Here is a 20,356-nt window from a genome sequence, read left to right as displayed (position 1 = left end):
ACCACACATGCACTAGAGCTAGGTAGGGGCATGTTTACATTATGTTAGATGTACTCAACAAGGTTTGGACCGCTTTAATGCTTTGGCATTAGATTTGACTGAATTCAAGGTAGCGGTGTTGCGGAATATGATGGACTACAAGGATGAAAGAGCAGGTCTAGTATAAGTGATTTCTGGTTGAAGCATTAAAACAAGACTGGCAATATATTGGGTTTGCAGTGCATCTAGGCTGGGATGGTATTGGGTTTGAAGCACAGGGCAAAACGTGGAATGTTGATTCTGATACCCAAGAACAATGTTGTAACAATGTTAGTTTGATGAACTGGTGTTGTTGGATTTATGCAGTGCATGAGGAGAGAGGTGTATTTTGAAAGTATTTAAATAAATTTTGGACAGTCATGAGTTTGAGGCACTGGGTAATTGCAGGCAATGTTTTAGGTTTGATGCACTGGATTATGACAGACACGTTTTTGAGTTTGATAGAGTAGAACAAGCCTGGGCATGTATTAGGTGCAAAATACCAATAATGGGATGCTTTGGGTTTGATGCACTGGAACAAGCCTGGCGTATTGGACTGTTGTGTGAATTACAAAGATGGAGCGACATTCCACTTGATGCGCTAGGATGATACTAAAGCATTAGGTCAGGAATGAGGGTGTTATGTTTGATGTAATGAAATTAGGCTAAGGTGGGAATTGAATGCCTTGGACGGTAGAGAATGGGCTGTCTTGTATCAAATATATTGCCCAGCATGCACTGCACGGGAACGAAGCACAGGTTGTGTTTGAACTGAAGCTGTGTTAATTGAGTGGAATAAATGGCTCTACTAATCAGGGAACAGGCAGTTTTGGGTTTGAGGCACAAACAGATTTACAGTTCAGTGTGTTGTGTTTGAAAGGAAGCCAATGGCTAGCATACCAAGCAGTCCCTCTGCAGTGTTTTCACCAATGCACTCAAGGTGTCCCCATCCAACATTAGTCCTTCTGGAGCATCTTGGATGAAGTCCAAGTCTTTGAAAGTGGGTCGGGACTTCTCACGTTCTTTCCTGGAAGCTCGACGTTTATAAGTTGAGCCCTTGAGGTCAAACTTCATGTGCATCTTCACAACCCGAGGCAGTACATTGTTCATAACAGCCACACGGATATTTTTGCCGCCTGACTGGACACAGTAGAGCCCATAAAACTTGGGCAGAAGGGTGCGAGGATTCTGGTTCAAGTTCTGAGGATAATGGAGAGTGAGAAATGGTTAGCGATCAGAAGCTGAAGAGCTTATCAAAGCAGAGAGGCACCCTCCAGCATGGGCAAGAACTGCCAAATGTGTGACTTTTCACTGGTCTTTGCGACATTAAATATTTTGCTTGTGCAAACTAATCACTTTATAGCGCTCACACTTCATTGTTGGTAATGACATTCCTAGACTACTTCAATATAGTCTTTATCAGCCCCCCCCCCCCTATTATCGCTAGGCCTCAAAGAATGAACAACTAGGCCACCAAACTGTTCTTTATTTATGGCAACCGGACCGTGTCAAGCCGGCCCAGAAAGTATTCCACAGCTCCTGTGGGTATCCAGAATAAAATGTAGAGCAAAGCAAACTGAAGTAAAATTCCTCAACATCCATACAATTGACTGCCTTTGTATACCAGCCAGTCAGCATCTTCTCAGGTGATCTAACATTCATACTAGAAAATCAAAGATGGCGCCCAGAGCCCAAAACTGTGAAACACTTTCAACCTTGAGCTCAGAACCCAAGTGAACTACTCAGAATTACACAAATCTAGCAAACAGAACTGTTCCATGCATCTAAACCCTTACATGCAAGAGGACAGATGATCTCTTGTGGTCTCCTTTTCCAACCAGTTGCAAGTTATAGGAAAGGATCACCTCTATCATAAGAGTGACCAATCAACGAACCTTGAAACTACTTTTGGTTCCTTCGATCAGCTTAAATCAATGCTATGCAGAGCGCAAATACACAGCTTCCTACTTCTCCTGGTCTTTCACCCAGACTGTAAATGTTAAGTTTAGAGCTCGCTTCTCAGATCTCTAAAACCTTCTATTTGCTTATTGCTCTGTTGTTCTTGAAGCGGTGTTTCACAGCCCATACTGCTCTCATTATCGTTACCATGCCACAGGCTCCTTCGTTCTTGCGGCCTTTGGGTGCGCTACCTGCACCAATTTTGTTGCTCACTTTTCAACCCAAAAATGTCCAGCTCTGTAGCTTTAATTATTTATTTTTTTACCCCTTCATTCAGATTGCCTGGCTGCTACTTGCACATTTCCTCAGATTTCGGCCAGGACCATTTTGTTATTTTGCTCATTTTAAACCTTTCTTGAAAGCACTTGTACCGGTTTTAAACCGTTCATTTATTCTGGGAACAATTCTAGTCTTAGTAACTTGCCCTCCCGGGCCAACCGTATAAATATTAATTTACATCACTGGCTATTTTTCTGCAAGACATGGAAGTTAGCTCACCATAATCCTCTCTTCCATACCGAACCAATTACTGTTTATTCAACTACGGGTTGCTGCAGTTTTATTCCTTCTAAAGTGTATTAAGCTTTTCCATTAAATTTGTGGCAAATGAGGCTTTAGAACAATTCAAATATCTGAACATGTATTTAGCCTCACTTAGGCAAACAGCAAGCCAAGCGTCTTGATAATTTTAATGACAAGGAGAATGGCAGCACTGATGGCTTTGGCAAAGACATATTCTAGGACTATCTGTCCACACTACACATAGGTGCAGTTCGAAGGTGCTGAGCTGTCAGTAAGCACACTGCTTCAATCTTCAATGCCCTTCTACCTTTGAAGAGTGACTGAATATCAGCCTTTCAGCGCTGTTCTCCTCTTATGAGACCAGCAGTTTGCTGTTTAATAAAAATCACTGCAAAAATGATGCCACTTGGAACTCCATTGCAATCTGGTCTGATGCTTCCTGGCTCTTGAACCAAACCCAGGTTGCCGCCATCTGTCAGGTTCACATTGTTTAACTATGTGCAAGAGCATTGTCTATCAACCCTTCTAGCATAGCACTTGAAGAGAAGGATGGAGAATCACATTCACACTATGAAGTGGAACTTAAACTCATTAAAAGGGCAGACAATCCTGGTTGTTTTAAAGGACTGGACGAAGTTGATGTTTTCAAAGAGGTATCAGCGGTCAAATCCACTAAACAGCAAAATGTGCTCAGCTGCTCTGGGTATCCAATGATGCCAATATCTCCGTAAACACTGAAGTGATCTGCTTTGGGAAATGTACCTAGCTTTCATTCTAATTTCTTTGTGCCTTGCAAGGACTTTGATCTTAAAGGGTACAAATTAGTAGTTTTAATAAATACATCATGAAAATGTGTTGCTGTGCACTTAAATTAAAAGGTGAGTGTTGGTGCACTTGTAGAAGTAAGCCACAGACCAACACTTCTACTGAAGAACTGAAGCAGACACTGTGCATATACCCGGATTTAGCTGAAAATTTGGTAGGGGCCCAAGAAAATAAACGCATTCAAGACACTGCTGTGTGACGTAAAGCTAACAAAATGAATTCTATATTCCAATTCATCAGCATTTTCGGATATCAGTAAATCATCGGATAAAGAACTGGCAGATCAAACATTAATGTGGCTGGCTATTGATGGGAAATGTCACTCTCACACATGGTTAAGCAATTCCACACATGGCTTTAGTACAGTTAGATCTCTCGAAATGACAAACACCCTAACACAACACAAGCAATGTTACAGGGAAGAAAGGAGCATGCCACGCCCGTACACCTACCTCCCACCACATTTGCATTACTTACAGAAGCCGCAACACAAAGAAACGGAGTGCCAATAGAGAAAAAGATGGACTTTATCCTGAATAAGGAGAAAAGTCATTAACAAATGCTGGTGAGGTAATTAAAGTACACAATCTGCATCTATTGTAAACTTAAGCGAAGGTCACTGCTGTTCCTACGCACTCGAAGAGCTAGCTGTGCTCACATAGCTAAATGAGAAGACAGAGCAAGCAATATTCATGTCTGATGAATAAAGGAAGTTATTACATTTGCTCACAGTATAAGTCAAATAAAGGAGATCCCTTTTATGGACCTCAAATTCAGTTAAAGAGCAAATCACTACACGAACAAAAGGCTTCAGTCCAGTGGCAGGCTTCAAAGAGCCATATTCCCCTTTCAGTTCTTGTATGAGCTCACTGAAGTTCTGGAGTTTTACCTATGGAGTGAAAGACCACAGCAAATTCTGTACAATTATAAGTCTAATCCCAGGACACCAATGTTGTTATATATCTCATTCCTCTTCTAACTCGATTCTTCCTTATTAGTCAGATAAGTGTATTTTTTGTTACTGGTATACCAGATGTCACATAAAACAAAGGATTGAGGAAAACATTATAAATAGGAAAAAGTCAATCCTAATTTTCAACAGCAACACCGGGGCTTTGGATTTCAACAGTGTGAGCTTAGAGACCTAGCGCCTGATTAAAAGGTTGGAGGACGGGTCACTCCGACACAAATCAGATGGTTATCCTGTCAGCCTCATTACAAGTGCATTATCTCCTTTGGTACTTGTAATAAGGAAGACGGCGTATCCATCACCTTTGTGATGAGTTAACTGCCTGCCAAACGCTAAATCAGGCCCTTAATATAATTTTCATGCGTCATAGTTTAGTTTGTAGCAACTTCCGGTCTCCATGGTAAACTTCTCTATGAATGCAAGTAAATGATTTTGAGAGTATACTATAATCATATTTTTATTTTTTTTATTTTGTTTAAGAACAATTCTTTTTATTGTTTTTCTTGGGGAAGAAAAGCGAAACAGCACTACATCATACAGCCAATCATCTAAAAGTTTGATGTGTTGCATCCTAGTTTGTATCCACATAAGCCACTCTTTAGGTACAGTTGTCTCAAGACCTCATTCCATCATGAGAACAAGAGCTTTAAGAAGTATTACTGAAGCTGGGGCTTTGGTTCATCTTGATTCCCTTAACTACAGCATAGGATTGGGCAGTAATTGCATACTTGCATTGCTTCCTTTGCCTTGTTGTAAAGTGTATGGTCAACACAGTAAGCCTGACTTCGTTATGTTGACAAATCATGTCATACGTCAAATGCCAAAAGCATAAAGTAAGGCAAGGGCCAGACTTATTTGTTGTGAAAAGCATATGTTAAAGACGACAGGACTTTAAGAGTAGATTATCACTACACAGTGTTATAGCCTGAGGATAGGCGGATCTCAAATATTACCACAGTAGGCATGGGTTTCGACATTGGTTACCCCCACTGGCAAATCACTCCAGTACAAGATTTGCATCAAGATATTTCTTATTAAGTCTCCTTAAGAGGGTTTGTACATGGCTTTATCAAATATAATTTTGTACATAGTTATAAAGTTTGGACTATATACGCGAGTGCTGTATTTTGGGAACGCACACACTGAATACAATAGCACTCAGTTGGAAAATGACTAATAAGGTATATAGGCATGATTGGCTCATTGGAAAAAATTATTCAGATGTCATAAGTCCGATCTATTTATAATTAGGGCTCCCGGTTTTATGGTATTTATTTTGTAACATTTCCGTCTGTATATATCCATATTTATTTTTCGGCCATTTTATCTGTATCTATCCATATCTATTTTGTGTTTTGCGTAAATATGAAGTTGTAAAACTGTACATTTCCAAATTTATGTAACTGATTGACGCACACTCATACTTTGATGTCTGTCGCGTTTTAGCTATTTAAGCGGCCAAATATTACATAAAAATACATCCACTGGTAAATATAAGCATAATACCACAAATGTATGTTGACATATGCAGATATTTAAAGTAATGTCATCCTGATTTTTCATTTTCCATGCTGTTCAGCTGTTGGGTTATATAATTCATGAAAGACAGCACAGAGGTTCACTTAAAGAAGAACCATTTTCTGTGTTTTTCACCTTTAAAAATAAATGCAGACAGAAAACACTTTGTTTTCAGTCTGTATTTATCTGTAAAAATCCGTAAAAACTGAAAACAGGTAGCCTTAATTATAATAAAAAGTTATGAGGAAGGCAGTAGGCCTGGCATATTTATCGTGAACGCTATATGTTAAAGGGCAGATTATTATTGCACAATCGTAAAGCTGTAGATTTGTATTTTGTTACATGGTATCTCACAGGTTACCATGCTAGATTAGGGTTTTGATGTTGGTCACTCTCTGACAAACCCAGGTAGTGAGCAAAATGTGCATTGTGAGAATCTCTGTTCGAACCATGGAGGATGGGTAGGCTAGAGTTGGTGCGGGTGACAAACCAATGACAAAGACTATAAGCCTGGTCGACTCAGTGGCAAAAGGGATGTCAGATGTCATTTGTATCATCTATTTAGCAATAAAGGTCAGCAGTCCTGATTTATTTATTTATTTAAAAAGCATTTGTTAAAGTCAATAGGCCTTTGAGGATGGATTGTTATTACACTGTGATGAAGTCAATAGACCATTTGTTACATGAACTCTCACAGATAAACATAGTAGGCAAGGCTTCTGCGCTTGACTCCTCAATTACAATACATAATATACCCTTAGGGTAGAATATTTGTGCTTTGAGAACCCTTGACAGGCCCTCGTAGGAAGGGATTAGATTGCTTTGCCGACGGTCATTTGTATATTTTAATGCTTAATGGTTTGTGGCTGTATTAAAGTACTTTTAAGAGCATAGCTTATTCTTGTATGGATCCAAACACTTTAACCTTTGGAAGTTACCTTCATTTACCGAAATCCTTTTCCTAAAGCCATAAAAGCCTGGAAATTGGAAATCTGTATCCATAATGAAAAGGAAATGGAACATAAGAACCTGGAGGTCTCTCTTTCACAAAACCGGACAAGGCCCCACTGTTTGGTCAAGTACTTACCATATAATAGCCAGGGAGAAGTTTCTGCAAGAACTCCGCCTCCTTGTGCATCACAGTTTTTATGATGAACTCATCATCACTTGTAACATAGAAAAGGGATCCACTGGCGCCAGGATTCGAGAGCTCTATCAAGGGTTCATTGCAGAGTGAATACTAGGAGGGGAGGAAAACAACATCATCCAGAGAGCACATGATGTCTAAAACAAGGCAAATGCTGAAACTTTAACCACAGTGGCCATGTGTCACATCACCGTAATCCATTACATTTTGTGCCAGCTCCTCATGTTTTCCCCAGAGTACAAAAAAAGTACAAAAAGAATCCCACGCTAGTCCTGTTTCTATGCCCTGAATATCAAGGTTTACTAGAAATCCCAGTGGGAGGGTAGAACATCGTCTGAAAGTATAAGGAATGCATTCAGCAAGTAACTTCTTCCCTCCCAAGATGTAATCAAACTAATTTATACCCGACAGGGAGGAGAAGTAGGAGAAAGTGATTTGATGCACAAATAAGCTATGCACACAATTTGTAAACAGATGTGGGCCAGGAGATGGTGTTCATACAGTGTCTGGTTATGGTGTACTGAGAACGCCACTTAGCTGTTTTCCAAATCTCTTTGATCTGGACTAGTCTACAAAAAAAGAAAAAAAATGAATACCACTTCAGCAGTGTTGCACTAAACGGAAAATTAACAAATATACAGAGGAGTTATTTAATTTTCACCTTAAAACAATCAACAATACAACAATCTATCCTGCCAATTGAAGAGTTCAAACCTCACCCTTCGCTGCCATACATTGAAATAAATATACTCCTCTGTAATCGCGGTATAAATAACACAATATTAAGGCCCACCGGTTATTAATCCCTAGATGCACCATGGGATATTTATGGGACCTGAGGAATATAGACAGGAGAGCAGGTTACTTACCTGTAACAATAGTTCTCAATCAGGAAATCTTGAGATGACCAACAGGATCCCAGCACACTTTGGCAAAGTGACATTCTCTTTTTTATTCTCTGTGTGCGTATCTGCAGGGACCAGCAGCTACATCCCATGTATTTATTTCTCTTTCATAACTAAGAATCAGAATGAATAATTAAATGGGATGGGGGAACTGTTTATATAGTGCTTACTGAATACCAATACCTTGCAGTGACAGAAATGACTGCCAACCGCTTACTTACTCATCTCATCTTATGGTGTAAAGGACTATTTAACATCTACAGAACCATACACTTCATGTTCTGCATACCTAGTAAAGAACCCCTCCAAGTAGAGGCCACCTTGAATACTGGAAGCCCCTTTGTAGACATAGAAGAAAACCTAAAGTTGTGGGTTCTCTTTTACCCCCAAAAAATGACAGCAATATTTGAAAAGACTTCAACACCATAAATCTCCCTCCACAGATCTCATACAAGTAGAATACTGCTTACTTTAGGGCATTCAGGTACTCCACAGTGATGATGTAATCTAAGACATTTCTCACCCAGAGAAGATGTACACCTCGAAACCGAGACATATCCCAAGTCTCACAGGTACATCCATTTAGCCAATACATGCCTCACTCAGCCACATGGCCTCACGCCATTTTCACGGGCTAACAAATGAGAATGTGTTTGATGAGAAGGTATCTGCATAACGTCATGGATGTTCCCACCAGGATTAAACCATGTGATCACGCAGTTCACGTGTGATACCTAGGTCTTTTCTCTTATTGTTAGTCTAAATGAGATCATTCCTTGCTGGAAGACCACAACTGTTATGGTATTTATTTTGCAAACTACACTATCTTAGAACAGAAGTGTGAGTAATGTGCTTTGTTGCAATTTATTACAAGTGAATCATGAAGCTAGTCCGAGTTAATCATTGAACATGCATAGTAAGGGAAACATGAATCAAATAAGAACACAGAAAGCAACTAAACACGTGTGTTTTGAAGAATCACTGAGATAACATGTCTTTACCAACATGTGTATGTTCAAGGTTTCTTCATACACCAATTGTGCACGTAATTAGAAAAACTGCAGGTCCTGGCTAACGTACAATACTGCTTGTAAAAGTTATGTTAATCCATGCTGGTCATGAGGTGACCCAATAACTGCTGTAAAAATCATGAGCAGGACGCATCGGCCGAAATACAAGACTTTACCGGTTTACTTGTAGAAAGTCTGCACTCTGAGATAATATTGTGAATGAAACTTTGTATGATGCACAAAATAAACAGCAAACTACCAAATATATTCAGTCTGTTGTCGCTCTAGTAAACACCAGGCCTATAAAAGGTATATTCGATTTTGATACAAGGGCAGTGTTAAACACACAGATGGGTTGCTGAAGGGAGCACTGAAGCAGGAACTTCTGACCGAGCCTGAACACACCCGAAGGTATGTGGGGAGGCACTGCATGACCTAGCATATTACCATATTAACAGGCAACCATGCTATTAGAAGGCTGGATACAGTCAATTTATTTATAACTTGTAGTCTGATCATGTGTGATAAAATATGATTGAGGCATATTTGACCTTTGCCCTAATTAAGCAGAATTCTTGCTTGGCTGTATTATACTAGTTACAATCATTCCAATGTACTTGATTTACAGAAATTGTGCACAATAAAGAATCAAATAGTGAAATACCAGCTATTATGTGTGCATACCGATTTGGGGATGTGGGACGAGACCAGTGCTTAATTTGTGCCGGTGCTTTCCAGTGCTCATCACGGGCACTTAATTGACTGTCTGCCACATGGTAGTGGTGTCTGCCAATTTAGGTATGAGCACAAAAAAAATCTGTTTATTATTTCAATGTACATTTCCAGTTATTACTATTTGTCTCCAAAGCCATTCTTATAGCTTTGGAGCCCAGTAATAGTAGGAATTGCCACACTTTTAAGAGTGTAATGATTAGTAGTGTGTTGGTGCTGTCATTGGCAGTGCTGCCAGGGGCAACGGATGGTGCAAGCTCCGGTGTCCTCTTGTCGAGGGCCCCGGCACAACATTTTTTTTTTTATACAAATTAAGCACTGGACGAGGCTCCATAAAAACCACCAGTTATGAGAGATTCTCGGACAGGTTTTCTGACCCTAAACATTCCCTACCACTCAAGCTTAAATCAAATGGGAGTTGCGTGAGAGACACCTGCCAATTCTAAGTTTCTCCAAAAAGGCTGTATCTTTATATTGGGACTTCTGGGGATCTACGGACTGTGAGCACTATAAATTGGGCGCAACACGGAAACATGACTACAGACAATATTCAGCCTTATGGGTTTGAAATTTCTACGGAACCGAATTCAAGCTGGCAAGAAAGCTGGTAAATAATGCAGGACTTGGATGCCATTCTGTGCTCACCTTGGGTCCATGAATGAGGTGAAAATGAAACCTGCATGGCTCGCCTTTTGACATATCGTTAAATTGACTGTACTCCAGCTCTTGGGAATCAAAACACTTCACCTTGGGGGTCATGATACAACAGCCAGCTTGCAAAGTTTTGGAATCTGATATTCTGAGGCACAGCAAATAAATCCACTACTGGGTGTTACAATTTGCAAAACCGGGACCACAGTCTACTGCTCTCCGGTCAAACCCGTTTTGTCCTGCTCTGGTGGAACTTCAAACTATTAGTTTTCCCTGGCAAGTGCTCACTTGTAAAGGTGATCCAACAGTCAGTGCAGTTGTTCGACTTCTGACAACTGAGTTAATCATGTGCACCCCGAATTCATGATGTAAAAAATGCTACCGTATGGTCTGTCTAGATTACGTAAGAAGGAGTTGAAAAGCTTACAGCCCAAGCTGAATCACCATTGACTGTGGAATGCTGAAAGGCAGGCTCTTCTTAAAACAGACCATAAAGTATTCAAGATGAGCCCCAAATTACATGCATGCCTCTGTAATAAGTGCATGATAGAGCTCCAATCTGTAAAACCAGGGGCCTTCTGACAAATTTGTTGGAAAGGTCCAATCAGATTAGTGCCTCTTTGAAAGTGTGGGTATGCACACTTTTTCGCACTGCATCTCCACTGTCTGTTAGCATTGTTGTCTAATTGTTTTATAGGTCTTGTTCTCAAACAGCATAAGGTTATCCCGAAAACAATCTAAAACATACTTCCAGGAGGGAGTTATAAAGTCGGACTGAACAGATCCTGGTTTCTGATCATAACCATCAATTTTAACTGTTTTCCTCACTGGTACACTCTTCTTACATCGTCTCCAACTTCCTGACTTTTTTCTGTACAAGAAAATATATTCCTTTTTCTCACTGGCAAATTCTCTACTGCTACTTTGAACAACACTGTTTGAACAGCATTCGTTCCTTTTCTACATATTACAAATGTAACTGGACCAAACCTAGAGGAAGGGTATGAGGCAGCCAATTTGGAAATTATAGGGTGTGACCATATTAGACTGTCAATCACCTATCTCAGTCTTCATAACTTTCCATTCTTGAGCATAATGTAAGATCTTGCCCCATGTAGGGCTAGAAAAATGGAACAATAAGGAAAATGGTCATTGTGTTTTGAAGTGTTGTGATCTGACTTGACAGTGTGCTCCCCACTCAGATATTGACCTGGGTTGTGCTGGTCTGAATAGGTATCATTTTCTTGGTAACAGAGTCTGCCACACTGACTGCTCCGGCAGTTTTTATATCTGGTTCAAGAAGGAGACAGAAGCCTGGTCTTCCAGGAAAGGAGTATCCTTTCCTTCTTTAGGACAAGATCAGCAAGTGCATGGCTGTGAGCAAGTCGCAATATTTTGTATGGCATCTTTAACATGCTTTCCCAAAAAAGGTATGACTATAGTAAGGCATGTTAAGGACCTAGGTCTGTACCTATGGTGGAATGATGTGCTTAAGATTAATCAACCACTGATACGTCTATCAGCACAACAAACAAGGTGGTCTTGTGTTACATTCATTTTACCCTCTGATCTTTACACTCCTTGGATGAAGGGGGATATATCTTCATACATTTGTCTACTCTACCCTGTAACGATTAGGAAGCAGTTGATCGCTTTAACGGCTGCTGCAGAAACTTTTCTCCCTAGTACATTAGGGTGGTGACGTTCCCTGCTACGGGACGTGGAGGATGGCTGAAATATAAGAAAGCCTAGTTCTGAATCTCTTGGGATAGGATGACCAATTAAAATGCACCAGTTAGCCAGTTTATACTTCTTTTCAGGTTTAGGAACTGGTACAGTATAAAGGATTTGGGGTTTTATCTACACTTCACATGTTGGGGTCAGGCACTAATTTAAGTATGGACTTTAACAGAAGAGCGGAAAATGACCTTGGAACTGGCACAGGAAATCGTAGTAGAAGCAGGTCTGAGATTAGGACTCTGAACAGAAAAAGGTAGAGCAATTTCATCTGCCCACACCATAGGAAATTAATTGCCAAGAGAAACATTTCTGGAAGAAACCAAAAATAAGTTATTGACTCTATAGTAGATCAGTGGCGGCCGCCACAAACAAAGAGTGGTGAGCGGGCGGAGGGAATGCAGGAGGGTGAGCACAGGAAGGGGTGTTAGTAATAAACAAGTTACTTACCTTCGGTAAGGCTTTTTCTGGTGGATACAGTATCTGCCTGTGGATTCGTCACCTTGTGAATATCCCCTGCGCCAGCATTCCATGGGACTTTTTTCCCCAGCTCTCTACGCCGACGTGGACGTCATAATGCATCGGCTCCGCTCGCGACTCCGTATGACGTCAGTTCCACCCATTTTTTCCGTGCCTCCGAGGCGCACAGGTGGACCAACGACAGATTCAAGTATACACAGTATACAATATACAGCCAAATATACATAGTACATACCATAAAGCATAACAACATCTCAAGCAAGACATCTTTTTAGGTATACAAAAGGTGGACAACGGGGAGGCGGGTGGGTCAGTGAGGAATCCACAGGCAGATACTGTATCCACCAGAAAAAGCGTTACCGAAGGTAAGTAACTTGTTCTTCTGATGGATACATCTGCCAGTGGATTCCTCACCTTGTGAATAGATTCCCACAGCAGTCCCACTCCCGGAGGAGGGTGTCCACCTTCCTATACCAAAAAATCCTGCAAAATAGAGCGCGCAAAGTGGCCCTCCCTCCTCATCTCAGAGTCTAAACAATAATGCTTTGCGAAAGTATGGAGGGGGCCCAAGTCGCAGCTTTACAAATGTCTGCCACAGGAACACCCCTGGCCAAAGCAGATGTAGACGATTTAGCTCTAGTTGAATGAGCCCTAATACCCTCAGGAGGAACCTTACCAGCCAGGGCATAGCGGATCTTGATGGCAAGGATGATCAATCTCGATAAAGTGCGCTTGTGCACAGCTCTTCCTTTAGAATGACCAATATAACCCGCGAAGAGCTGATCGTCCAGACGAAAGTCTTTCGTTCTATCCAAGTAAAAGCTCACAGCTCTCTTTGGATCCAGGCGATGAAGTCTTTCCTCCTCTTTGGAGGGATGAGGAGGTGGATAAAAAACAGGGAGAGTAATAGACTGCCCCAAATGAAACTGAGTAACTACTTTAGGCAAGAAAGCAGCCCTGGTCCTGAGAACCATCCTTTCAGCATGTAATGCTAAAAAAGGGGGTTTAGAACTAAGAGCTTGAAGCTCACCTACCCTCCTTGCCGATTTTATGGCTACAAGAAAGACCGTCTTAAAGGACAACAGGCTCATAGGACAACTATGAAGAGGCTCAAAATGGGACCCCATCAGATAAGTCAAGACAAGATTATGGTCCCACTGTGGCATTACAAAAGGAGTAGGTGGAAACCGGTTTGTAAGTCCTTTGATAAACCTTAGAACAATAGGAGATTTAAATAATGACGGTTGATCAGGAAGACACAGAAAAGCCGATAAGGCCGATAGATAGCCCTTGACCGTGGCCACAGCACAGCCCTGCTGAGCCAAGGAAAGAGCAAACTGAAGCACATCAGAAAGGTGGGCTTTTAAAGGGTCAATGGATCTCTCTCCACACCACTTAACAAACTTAGACCACCTATATGAATAAACCGACTTGGTGGAGTGTCGCCTGGCCGATAAAATAACATCCACCACATCAGGCGGGAGAGAGAAAGAATTCAGGTTGCCCCGTTCAATCTCCAGGCATGAAGGTGTAAGCTCTGGAGGTGGGGGTGTAGAACCTGCCCCTCCGACTGCGAGAGGAGGTCTGCCCTCAGAGGGAGACGGAGCAGAGGGCACGAGGAGAGGTGGAGAAGATCTGTATACCACACCCTTCTTGGCCAATCCGGGGCGACCAATATAACTTGGGCCCGGTCTTGGCGAATCTTCCTCAGAACCCGAGGAATCAAGGGTATGGAGCGGAAACGCGTAAAGGAGTTGAGCCCCAACTCAACTGAAACGCGTCCCCCAACGATCCCTGCATCGGATACTGGAGACTGCAAAATGACGGGCAGTGCGCGTTCTCGCAGGTGGCGAAGAGGTCCACCCGAGGAGTCCCCCACATCCGAAAGACATGACTAACCACCTCTGGATGGAGCCTCCACTCGTGGTCGGCGGAGAACTGCCGACTGAGACTGTCGGCACGTACGTTCAGCACCCCAGCCAGATGATTTGCCATTAGACAAATCTGATGGTCCTGAGCCCAGGACCATAGACGCAGAGCCTCTCTGCAGAGACAATGCGACCCCACTCCTCCCTGCTTGTTGACATACCACATCGCAGTAGTGTTGTCCGTCAGGACTTGAACAGACTGACCGCGAAGGGAAGGGAGGAAGGCCTTGAGTGCCAAACGAAACGCCCGCAATTCCAGAAAGTTGATGTGAAACAACCTTTCCTCTGGAGAACAAAGACCCTTGATCTCCAGAACCCCCAGATGAGCACCCCACCCTAGGGAGGAGGCATCCGTTATCACCGTGGCCACCGATGGAGGCAGATGGAAGGGCTTCCCTTGAGACAGATTGCCCGCCACGCTCCACCAAGATAGATCCGCTGCAGCTTCTCTGGAGATCCTGATGGACTCCCTGAGATCCCCATTGTGCTGATACCACTGCCTGCGGAGGCACCACTGGAGCGCCCTCATGTGCCAGCGCGCATGGTTAACCAACAGAATGCAGGAAGCGAACAGACAGAGCAGACGAAGGACCTTCAGAACTGGAACAACCGCTCCATTGTGGAATAAAAGGATCAACTCCTGAATGTCGAGAATTCTTTGAGGAGAATGCTCGACACACAGTAGTGTCTAGTACCGCCCCTATGAACAGGTTGCGTTGAGAGGGCACCAGGTGAGATTTGGGCACATTGATCGAAAAACCCAAGTCGAATAACAGCTGAGATGTTACCTGCAGATGATGTTGCACCATCTCTGGGGACTCTGCCTTCAGAAGCCAGTCGTCCAGGTAGGGGAAAACCGAAATCCCTGACCTCCTGAGATGAGCAGCCACCACCGCCATCACCTTCGTGAATACTCGAAGTGCGGTAGTAAGACCAAACGGGAGGACCGCAAACTGGTAATGTTGCGACCCAACCGTAAAACGGAGATACTTCCTGTGCGACTTGGAAGTACGCATCCTGCAAGTCGAGCGACACCATCCAGTCTCCTTGCTGCAAAGCTTGAAGAACCTGCGCAAGGGTCAGCATCTTGAATTTCTCCTGTTTCAGGTAAAAATTCAAGACTCTGAGGTCCAGGATCGGACGCAATCTGCTGTCCTTCTTGGGAATCAGGAAATACCGGGAGTAGCATCCCTGACCCCTTTCCTGCTCTGGAACCACCTCTATCGCACCCTTTTGAAGCAAAGCTAGAACCTCCTTTGCAAAAGAAGTAGATGGTCTTCCGAGCAGTAACCCTGGCAAGGAGGGTAAGGGGGAGGAAACTCCCGTAAGGGAAGGGCGTACCCAGTCTCCACGAGGTTTAAAACCCAAAGGTCGGTTGTAACAGATTTCCAACCTCGCAGAAAGTGGGACACCCGACCCCCCACAGGTCTCACATGATCTAGGATGGGGGATCTAGGGCTGCTTCCCTGAAGCTCCATTGGGAGCAGAGGAGGCAGAAGATGAAGATGGGTTGCGGCCAGAACCTCTTCGTCCTCTTTGTCTTCCTCTATACGACCTATAGAGGGGATTCTGCTGCTGCTGTTGCGGAGGCTGCCGGAAGGAGCGAAATGAAGATCTGCCAAAGCCTCTGAATTTCTTAAGCCCAAATCCTTTAGCAGGAGTCTGCAAACCTAAAGATTTCGCCGTCACCCTGCTCTCTTTAAATCTTTGCAAGGCGGAATCAGCCTTTTTGCCAAAACGTTTTTGTCCGTCAAAAGGCAAATCAACCAAGGTGGCCTGAACATCCGTAGAAAAGCCAGAAGAACGAAGCCACGCTTGCCTCCTAGTGGCTATCGACGATCCCATTATCCTTGCCACAGAATCAGCCGTATCAAGCCCCGACTGAATTACCTGCCTTGCAGCAGCCTGAGTGTCAGTGACCACCTCCATAAAAGACGCCTTATCCCCTTCTGGCAACTTAGGGGCTAATGATTTCATAGAGTCCATCAGAGCATGAACGTAGTGCCCTAATAAGCAGGTGGCATTAGTGGATTTAAGCGCCATGCTCCCTGAAGAAAAGGTCTTCTTAGCTGCCTGATCAGCCTTTTTAGACTCCCTGTCTGCAGGAGTCTGAGGGAAGGCTCCTGAAGCATGCTTCGAGCATGAAGCCTGCACCACCAGGCTTTCTGGAGAAGGGTGGGAAGATAGAAAACTTGGATCCCCAGGAGCCACCCTATATCTCCTTGCCACCTGTCTGGAGACTGGCGGCGAAGAGTGTGGCTTACGCCAGACATCCATAACTGGCTCCAAAACAGCCTCATTAAAAGGCAACAAGGGTTCACTAGTCGAAGCTGGCGAATGTAGTACCTCAGTCAGAAGGTTTGGTTTATACTCAGCAGAGGGCAACTGCAAGTCCAGCAACTCTGCAGCCTTCTTTATTACTAAATGATAAGGAGCCAGTTCCTGCGGTGGAGAGGATTTAGTAGAAGAATGCTCCCACTCCGGAGTTGTATCAAGACCACTAGCCTCTTGAATCCCTTCAAAGTCGTCGGAAGATGTATCCACCTCACCTTCTTCCACCTCCTCCCTAGAACGCTCCTCTTCCAAGACTCTCTGAGCCACTCTCCTTGAGCGGATCCAAGGAACCGGCGCCGCCGTACGCTGAGTCGGTGGAACCGAACGTGGAAACGGCAGTGTCAGAGTCGGCGGCGCCGGAGTGGGAGACGGCGGCGCCGGACGCGGAGCCGAGGAAGTCGGCAACGGCGTCGAGGAGGGCTCCGAAGAAGGCCGATCCAATCGAAGTCGAGACGGATCCCCAGACGGCGCCGGAAACTGCCACGAAGGAGCCATCGGCAAAAAGGGCATAAATGGGGCCTGAGCATAATGCTGCGGCACTCCCAAGGTGTATGCCATAGGACCCACGGGACCAGAAGGTGCGCCGGATGGGAAGGAAGCCCGTTGAAAAATCCCATACATAGCATTTAGAAAATGCGTCGAATCCACACCCGGAGTCGGGAACTGTGGATAAGGGATTGGTCCCGAATCCGGCTGAGGAGTACCTGGAACCGGAGCCTCAAAGTCCTTGACAGGAGCCACAGGATCAGCCGGCTCTGGAGAAGGCTCCTTTTCCTGTTCTTGCTTAACCTCAGAAGCAGAAGACTCCACTGGCGCCGGTGACTGCGCCGGAGACTGCGCCGGGGACCGCGCCGGGGACCGCTTCGGCGAAGGTGATCTCTCTGGAGACTTCCTAGGAGATGGAGAAGGAGACACACCCTTACTTCGACGTCGAGGCGAAGTTGATCTCGAAGCCTTGCTCTTCGAAGGCCGGCGCCGAGAGCTATGCTTCCTTTTCTTGTGGTGTTTCTTCGACTTCGAAGAATGCGAAGTCGACGACTCCGGCCTCGATCTCTCCTTCTTCCTACCTCTCTTCTCCTTCTTTGCCTTGGCCATGAAGAGCTTCGCCTCTCTCTCCTTCAAGGCCTTGGGGTTCATCCTTCTGCAGCTGGAACAGTCCTCCACGTCGTGGTCAGAAGAAAGGCACCACAAACAATCTTCATTGAGGTCTGTCATCGACATGTGGCCCCCACATTCCCTACAAAGTTTGAAACCGGACTTCCTAGTCGAAGACATGGTCAATTCACCAACAGTAACCCACTACAAGACTACAAAGTAGCAGGAGAGTGCTGGAAAACCGTTGCGCGTCGACGGCGCGGAAAAAAAGGGAACTGACGTCATCACGCCGACGTGGCTCTCTTATGGCTCCGGTGACGTCATACGGAGTCGCGAGCGGAGCCAATGCATTACAACGTCCACGTCGGCGTAGACTGCTGGGGAAAAAAGTTCAGTGGAATGCTGGCGCAGGAGATATTCACAAGGTGAGGAATCCACTGGCAGATGTATCCATCAGAAAATCTATAACAAAAAACGTACCTGAAGCCGCTGGCCGCCTCCCAGTGTTGTGTCGTGCCTCCTGTCCTCTACCTGGCCCAAGCAGCGCCTGGGACAGACTCCCATCCAATCCCTGTGCTGCTCTCATGTTATGAGAGCAGCGGGGATTGGCCTGAGCGAGCTGGAAAACGCTTCACTCAGATCATGGAGTCTGTGGGGTTTCTCCAGCCTGGCTGTTCAATGCAGCCGGCTGGAGAAACCTAAGTGCGCATGTGTGTTTGGCCAGCCTGAGACGGTCGGCCAAACACATAAGTGCACCTAGATAGTGCACATAGCACTCCTCCTCTCCCCACCCACACCACAGCTCCACCCCTCCCTGCATACGCTAGCTCAGAGCCAGAAAGCGAAAGAAAAAAAAAAAAAAAAAGTATAACAGTTTTCTTTTTCATTTGATGACTGTGAGCCAGGCAGTGGGGTGATGCTCCTTCGCCATTGCGGAAGAGCCGCCGCTGTTGTGGGTAGATTCAAAATCATTGCAAGTCACAAATCACTTGATTGGCCAGGAGGCTGTACTATTCAGAAAGAGTGACACATGACCCAAGGGAAGTTACCTAAAACAAGGAGCACAAGTACTTAGTACATGGGACCAAATGTCTAAATAAGATCTATTATTTCTTTAAGCCGGAGATGTAGCTTTATGAATAACTTCTTAAGTTACGATCTAGACAGTTTCTTTAAGTCACTGGGACCCAGGCTCAGGTTGGAAATGTGTTTAATGGCAGTGTTCATTGGGCAATGGTCCTGCTGCAATGACTTCGAGGTTCGAGAACCAGAAGTTGGTATCTGATAAAAACCCAAAACCACAGATAATGCTCAGTAATAAAAACACAAATCTGTACACTGGGCTTAGTCGCAGGTATAACATTAATTACCATGGATGAAAACATGCTTGAAATGGCCACTGTTGAAACCACGTCAAAGTAGCAGGTGAATAAAGCTGGAAAGCTGAAGTAGTAGTTTAGAAGAGTGAAGTGCCTACAAGACTGTGTAGGAAGCTGCGGCCCAGACATGTCAAGGCCACAGAAAGCTGCGACTATATGTAAAACTGGTAGAGTGGAAACAAAACGGGTGGCCATCAGTAACATCCAGGAGGAATGGTCATGGACAGGCACGTGCTGGCTCACATTGGGTACGCATCTGGCACATAGACCTATCTGAGGCCCTCAAATACCTGGAGGAGGTGAAAGAAGCAAGAACAAGTTGAACTCCAGTGTTTGTGGTAACCAAAATAATGCCCAATACAAACAGGACAAAAATTACTGCGTGGGAAAAGCTTATAAATCGGGAGACTGCCAAGTCAAGTCCTCATATTGTGAGGCGCTCTAATGGGAGGAAAAATAAATTTGAAGTCTGCACAAGTTTTTAGCTGCAGCTTTTTAAACTAGTTCACCCAAGAACTCTGCTCACCAGCAGCAACTTCTACACAACAAAGTCAATTTTAAATAACAGAATTAAAAGCCAAGTAGGAAGACAGGATAGGAATTGTCCTTACCAAATAATCATCTGGGCGGATGCCAAAGAGCTCCCGGAAGTACCGAAAAGCCACAGGTGCATAGGTTTTAAATCTGAAGTCTGGATAGTGGTGTGCTGGTGTGAGGTTACTTCCTTCGCTGCACTCGAAAGAATGAAGGGTCCATTAATAAATAAAGAGATTGTTACTTAAAACAAACGAATACACTGAGATATCCTTATGAAACCAGCTGGTCCCCAAACACAATCATAAGACTTTCTCCATTATTTTCTTTTCTAATAAACCATGGCATCCCCCATAAAACAGGATCATTTTATTAAGTTTTTAAACAACACAGAAAGCAGAGTGCACTACACAAACTCCATTGAGTACTTTAATCCCCCATGAAACAACCATTGCAGAGTGCAGTGGCGCAGAGTCGAGTGCAGTGGCGCAGAGTGGCACAGAGTCGAGTGCAGTGGCGCAGAGTGGCGCAGAGTGGCACAGAGTAGAGTGCAGTGGCGCAGAGTGGCACAGAGTAGAGTGCAGTGGTACAGTGTATGGCGCAGTGGCGCTT

The 20,356-nt window shown here is 44.2% G+C and overlaps 1 protein-coding gene across 4 annotated transcripts in view; it reads right to left on the bottom strand.

Moving 5' to 3' along the window:
- The window catches only part of PIP5K1C (phosphatidylinositol-4-phosphate 5-kinase type 1 gamma), a 156,120-nt gene that overhangs the window by 71,712 nt on the left and 64,052 nt on the right, over nucleotides 1–20,356 (bottom strand). For all 4 annotated transcript variants that reach the window (XM_085638309.1, XM_085638306.1, XM_085638307.1 and 1 more), the window contains 3 exons: nucleotides 19,822–19,939; nucleotides 6,900–7,052; nucleotides 919–1,218 (listed from right to left, as the gene is read on the bottom strand). In XM_085638309.1, the coding sequence (XP_085494435.1) occupies nucleotides 919–1,218; nucleotides 6,900–7,052; nucleotides 19,822–19,939 (571 nt within the window). The remainder of the gene's footprint in view (nucleotides 1–918; nucleotides 1,219–6,899; nucleotides 7,053–19,821; nucleotides 19,940–20,356) is intronic.

This window comes from Triturus cristatus, chromosome 12 (genome assembly GCF_964204655.1).
Source record: "Triturus cristatus chromosome 12, aTriCri1.1, whole genome shotgun sequence".
In the NCBI taxonomy this organism is placed as follows: Eukaryota; Metazoa; Chordata; class Amphibia; order Caudata; family Salamandridae; genus Triturus; species Triturus cristatus.
The sequence above is the reverse complement of the archived record's forward strand: the minus strand, read 5'-3'. Positions and strand labels throughout refer to the sequence as shown.